The sequence below is a fragment of the Tupaia chinensis genome, unplaced genomic scaffold (assembly GCF_000334495.1).
Source record: "Tupaia chinensis unplaced genomic scaffold, TupChi_1.0 Scaffold000017_1, whole genome shotgun sequence".
NCBI classification, from domain to species: Eukaryota; Metazoa; Chordata; class Mammalia; order Scandentia; family Tupaiidae; genus Tupaia; species Tupaia belangeri.
The window spans coordinates 3463918-3470472 of record NW_006159447.1 but is presented as its reverse complement, the minus strand read 5'-3'; the positions used below and the strand labels follow the sequence as shown (position 1 = coordinate 3470472).

At 38.6% G+C, this 6555-nt stretch overlaps 1 protein-coding gene across 1 annotated transcript in view; it reads right to left on the bottom strand.

Annotated features, from left to right (window-relative positions):
• COL14A1 (collagen type XIV alpha 1 chain) overlaps positions 1–6555 on the bottom strand; it is a gene marked incomplete at its 3' end in the record, with an annotated part of 142763 nt that overhangs the window by 33038 nt on the left and 103170 nt on the right. Inside the window, exons 22-23 of the mRNA XM_006140062.2 lie at positions 5129–5278; positions 1238–1354 (exon numbers count right to left, since the gene is read on the bottom strand). Of these exons, the coding sequence (XP_006140124.1) occupies positions 1238–1354; positions 5129–5278 (267 nt within the window). The remainder of the gene's footprint in view (positions 1–1237; positions 1355–5128; positions 5279–6555) is intronic.

The window sequence follows — 6555 nt, the reverse complement described above, 5'->3', positions numbered from 1 at the left end:
ACAGGAATATATTTTTAAGTGTTCTAAGCAGTCTGCTAAACTGTGGTTTACACTTTATGGAGTGGGTCAAAGTGGAATTTATGGATTTTTAAATGTAGTTATAAACAGGAATATTAGCTACTAAACCAAGTCTTATATAGACCTAAAAAAAAAAAATGAGCTTCTTCTGTATTGTTTTGGGTTTTTTTAATTGAGAAAATCAAGATCATTGTTCACATTTTTAAGTTTTACACCAACTTCAAGAGGGACCAGCAGATGGTATGGCGATTAAGGCAAAGGACTTCCTCCATGGCTGACCACAATTTGATTCCCTGACCAGGCAGCTTTCTTTCTTACATTCTCTTTCTCTCTCTCTGTCTCTCTCTCTCTCTCTCGAGCAAATTAAAGAATAATAATAATAAATTAAAATAAATAAACATTTTTAAAAAGAGTACTGTGAGATTCTCTAGTGTCTCCTATAATCATCACAAAATAATAAGGCACATATTTTCTACCATTCACACAAATCCAAAAAAAGTAATTTTTATTGTTTGATTTCATCTTCTGAACATTGTCCATGCCGATAATTTGAAAAAAGGACTAACAGGTCCTAGATATGCATCTTCTTGGAAGTCAGCCTTTTCTTGTTACTTTTGGTCATTTTAGTGATGAGAAAAAGATATTTTTAGTGTTTTTACTTTGGAACAAAGTCTCAATTGTAGATGTGCTTGGGAACTGTAATGCTGAAAAACCCATTTATGATTACATAAAAACATTATACCTGCTCTGGTTGGTCAGCAATCATCACCAAAAGAAAATTATCACTATGAAAAACATTACATTCAAACCTTAACCCCATGGAGGAAGTACCAAAGTACTATATAATTTTAATGTGTGTGTCCTGGTTATTTGGGTGTACTACCAATTGCAGTTAACTTTCCTTGGGTACTGCCGATGTGCAAAGCATTGCTGTAAGTGCTTTACAAAAATTATTTCAATTTAATCCTCACAAAGCCCTAAAAATATGAGCACTACAATTTTACTGATAAACAGGTGAGAAAAATGGAGTTTTGGAGAGGTTAAGTAATCATCTTATCCAGCCGGATTGACTTCTTATGCTGCAAGATTGACCACTATACACATTGCTTCTTTAGGAAGTGGGCTCTTGTCACATGTTACTTGGGTGTAAGTCACAGGGATTTGCATAGAACTATGCTCATTAGTGCTTGAATAAAAATAGGTGCTAGATCCTACTTACCTTGGAGGGATTCTATAACTACTCTGTAGGCTGTGGCATGACGATGCATCTGCCAGTGAGCACATAAGCTGGCCATTTCAATTTGCTTGGCTTGGAGATTGGTCACACCCAAGAACACTATAATGAAATGGAAGCATAACTGTCACACTGCAGACAATGCAATAAATGTCCCCAAGTCTAAAATGAACTGAAGGTAAAATTCCCATTCAAACCCCCATTCACAGATGGAATTTCCGTATAAAAAATAACAGTTCTTGACTGAAGAAAACAGTTTCAATAGATTATGTATGATATGTGACATTCGTTAATGACTATACATCTATATACACACTGGGGAAAGACAGGATATAATGGATGGTGAAATTGTGGCTAGTCTTTACTCAGTCCCCTTTATGTAACTGTGTTTTCTAAATATTCCACAAAGAACATATAATACTTTTATAGCAAAAGGTGAATACAGTGTATGCTTATCGATCAATGAGCAGTTGCCATGGCTTAATAAAAGAGAAGAGCAAAGCGGACACAGTAGCAGTGCTGCCCAAATAGGAGTAGTCTCACAAGGACTGGCCTTTGAAACATGACAGAATGAGAAGGAACACAATTTTGAAAACTTAAAAATGAAAGCATTTACACAGATAACAAAACTATTTTAACAATACATAGATTCCAGGACCAGTAGTTGATGTAATGGCTATGTCACTGGACTCTCATGTAGTTGACTGAGGTTCAAGTCCCGGACCCGGTAGCTTAAACTCACGCTGGGTGTGTGTGCGTGCATGTCCAATATCTCAACAGGAGAATGGAGGAGAAGGGATTGTGGCAAGGCCATCCTCCCTGGGGAGAGGATTTCTGTCTCTCTATCTCTCTCTTTCTGGTAAGCACACGCACCTTATAGCAAAAACCTCTCAAAAAAAATAAAAACATAGATTCCTACTAATCTTAGAATATTATGTGCAAAATGGTGATTTGGAGAAGCAAAAATATAAAAATACTATTTCCCAAAATAATCTGAGAGTGGATATCTAGTGTTTATCATTTAGATCTAAATAGAAAATGCAGAAAATTTGTATATTTACTTTCCCTAATGACTCAGACTTTCATCCACATCATTTTCTCTTTCTTCTCCTTCTTTTATAAAATAAAAATACATTAAAAGAAGTTTTCAAAGATGATAAAAATAATCTTATTTAATTACAGTTTGTTTCTTTTTATAGTTTCTCTCTGGTAAAGTAGAGAGAAGACTTTTTCCTAAAGTCTGCTAAATAACCCTCTTCCCTCACACAAAAAAAGGAAACCAGTAATGGTTTACATAACTACACTGAAATTGAAAAAAACACCTCAATTAATTTGGTTACCATTGTGTGAGGTTTTATTTTGTTTGGGGAAAAGAAGATAAAAAAGAGAATAAGTCCATTTAATTCTTACTTTAGAGAAAATATTATAAAGCAATTCAATAGTCTCAGTCTTTTAAAATATGTTTGGAATGCTCAACATGTTTATTAAAGGAGAGAAATGGGAGGGAATAGAAGAACAAAGGAAGAGAGAAAGGAGGATAGGAAAAAAACAAGAAAGAGTAAGAAGAAAAGATGCATGAACAATCCCAGAGACAGAAGAAAGTGGCGTAGACAGAAAAACATACGTAAAGAGAAAACTAAAGACCAACCAGAGAAAGGGGAGGGGAATGCACAAGGGCATATGTACTCTATGGAATACTACTCAGCCATAAAAAGTAATGAGACGCTGACATCTGATATGAAGTGGATGAATATGGAAGACTTAATGCTAAGTGAAGTAAGCCAGACAACCCAGAGACTTCAGATGTCCTCACTCAATATATACCAAATGCTTGCACTCTACAGCAGAAACTGAAAGGTTGGAAGGTATAATAGCTTGGAGGGCAGGTGTAGATACTAGAGATAGTAAGGGAGGGGTAACAGGGGGTAGGTAATAGGGGGAGGGAGGGGAACAGGGGCAAAAACAAACAATGTGTTTAACTGACACAAAAATGAAACATTTTTTGGTGATGATAATGTGTTCGATAACGTTTTTGTCTTGACTGATATGTGTTGTATTCATGCTGGATAAAACCACGTTGTACACTGTAAAGATTTACACTGATTAAATGTAAATAATAAATATATATTTTTAAAAACCAAAATGCACGGAGACTCCCAGGTGTGACTGAGAAAGGGCTGAAGAGTTGCTGAAGAGCACAACGGGGGAATACTTGGAGGTTCCATTCGTGCCCAGAATAGTATCCCTTCAGCCGTCAAGTATGAGATCAAAACACCAAAGGCTCCCTAGATCTGGTGAAGGTGGAGACTATTGCTTTTGAGATGAAATTTATTCACTGTGTCGTTTTTAAGGTCTCAGGATATTCCATGAAAGAGAATTTAGGAAGCCTCCTCTAATGAAAAGACTGGTCCCACTGAACTCCAGGGTGGCACAGAGTCTGGCTTAATATATGCCTCACTCTTGCCTGATACTATTTATCAGATTAATTATTTGTTTAGGGATGAGGGCCAAGAACTTCTATAAAGCACAATGATTACAAGGATAAAAGTGGTGGGTAATTCATTGAGTGCTTGCCATATGGTAGGCATTTTGTATGTATTATCTCTGTAATCCTCACAATTTACCTGTAGGATGGTGATTATGATCTTCATTTCAGAGTTGAGTAAGCTTGGGCTCAATCAAGAAGCAATTTGCCCAGGGCTCTAGCTATCAAGTAGCAGATTTAAGACTAAGCATTCTTTTGATTATACCATGACTATCCTTCTCCAGAGTGAAGTTCACATTGTTGATAGCACACAGGATTCTCTTAATTAGCATATGGCCAGATCACTTTTATTTTGGTGATTTCTGTGTTTATTGCTGTTGTTGTTTTTGTTTAACTTTTAAAATATTTTGCTATAGGGCACATGTGCTTCCTGAAGACAGAGAAAGACAGAGAAAGTGAGAAAGCACCACCTGGGGAGATGGGCATGAAAAAATTCCTTCTCCTCCATTCTCCTCTTGGGACTTGAAGCATACCCAGTGTGCTTTTCAAGCTGCTAGGTCTGGATCTCGAACCACATTATCAGCCATATGGGATCCAGCTGCCTTAACTACCCACACGACTGGCTGGTTGGTTCTTATATGTTATTTTTAATGTGTATTAAAAATACTGATATTCTGTTTAGCGTACTTAGATGAGTTGTGGAATGTGTTTACATAAAAAACTGTAAGTTGATAGAAAGGAATGTATTAAACAGACACTGTGGCGGTATAGCAAACTTCAGGAATATGAAACATACAAGCGGGAGTTTGGAGAACATCGCATTATTCCACGGGTGTCTGGGAGTGGTGTATGCCAGTGAGAAGTCCCAGATGGTGTGCAGACAGCATGAAAGCCCTCGAAAGAGTAGAGGAGAACATCCTTAGAGAAGTGTGGCATATGAGGGAGATCGTATGTGTGTACAAGCGTGTGCGTGTGTGTGTGTGTGCGTGTGTTTGTGTGTTTGTGTTTAGAAGATGGAGTGATAGCCTTGAGAAAAGGCAAACATCTCCCTGGCCCAACTCTGACTGGCATTGGTCATGTCAGGCTATGAGCTGCCTGGAATTTTCCCCTAATTTGAAAAATGCCAACAAAGACTTTCCAAAAGGAAATCCTATCTGCAATCATCAAGTTGATTTGAAAGCCAAGTGCTGACAGTCAGCCTGCCAACCAGGACTCGGGAGTACTCTGAGCAAAGAATACACCTTTCTTTCCACAAATCACCATCCAGAAAGGGTAATGCTGGGGGGGAGGGAGGGACTGCCAAATTGAAGCAGGGATTGAGTTAGGAGTTACAGTAAAAACAAAGTAGCAAAACCACAAGAGGATCTGAAGCAATTGGAGGACAGTCTTACGTGTTTTCACCATGCCACTCAGAGCATCACTGAGGCCTGAAGCCTGGGAGGCAAACACTTTCACATTGTAGTCCATTCCACTGAGGAGGTTTGTGATAAGAATAGTGTTGATGTCTGCTCCCACAAAAGTCTCCAATGTTGGGCCAGGAACTGAAAGAGAAAGCATATGTTTCAGTTGCAAGAGAAAATGGAAAAAAGGATAGACTCTTGGGCAAATTGCACTCATTCAACTACTTTTCAATTGTCCAAGGTTATACGGCAAGTAAAAGCAGGATTGAGGTTTAAATCTACTCTCACCTAACTCCAAATCTGCATGCCTGATCACATATTATTTTCAGGGACCTCATCCTTTCCCTCCATATATTTTTCCCCTCCTGCACATTCAAGGAAATTGGTCCACCTCACAAACCATCATATCATGAGCTACTATGTTATAATGGGCAATTGAGGCACTTGTCTACTTGAATGAATAATTCTCAACTGTCCCTTGTCACCCAGCTTTGTCCTCGGACATACAAGTAATAGGAGTAACAAAATCTTGGACACCAAACTGGGAACCCAACATGATATTACCATGATAATTCTAGCTTCTCTTAGGATTTTTTTTCTTTTTTTAGAATTTTGGTATTGGGCACATGTGATTGTTGGAGGGACAAAGAGAGACAGAAAGCAAGAAATCACCCCTCAGAGGGGGTGACCACACCACAATTCCTTCTCTTCCATTCTCCTCTTGGGATTTTGGGCCCACACGCTCACACACCTGGCTTGAGTTATATGCTGCTGGATCTGGGATTTGAACTGCAGACAACTACATGGGAGTCCAGTGACAACATTACACCATCTGCTGGTCCCACTTTTAGGATTTTTAATACAAGACAGTTCATGCTTTTGTTCTAAGGCTCTTAGGCAACTGGGCTTTTAAGGCCCTTTTTAGGGCTTCACCTGTGTTTCAACCTGGTCTGAGGGGGAGGTCTCTTTTTTTATTTAAGAGAAATTTTTGCTATAGGGCACACACACTTGCCAGAGAGACAGAGACAGAGAGAAGAAAGCTAGAAATCCCCCTCCCGAGGGATGGCCATGCCACAATCCCTTTTCCTCCATTCTCCTCTAGGAATTTTGGGCACGCGCACGCACCTGGAGTAAGTTTTAAGTGGTCAGGTCTGGGACTCAAATGACCATCGACTATGTGGGAGTCCAATGATGCAATTATGCCATCTGCTGGCCCCCAGAGGGGTCTTATATAAGCATTGAAAACATTCCTTGCTAAGTCTCATACAAATTTTTTATTTCTTGCCTTTTCTTACACATGTTTAATCTCCAAAAGCTTTGAGTTAGAGACAAGTTCACTAAATACTCTTCACTTTCCTCTTGAAGACCGCTTAAACCAATATACCTATATTTTGTTGTATGCATGTGTTTTATCAGCA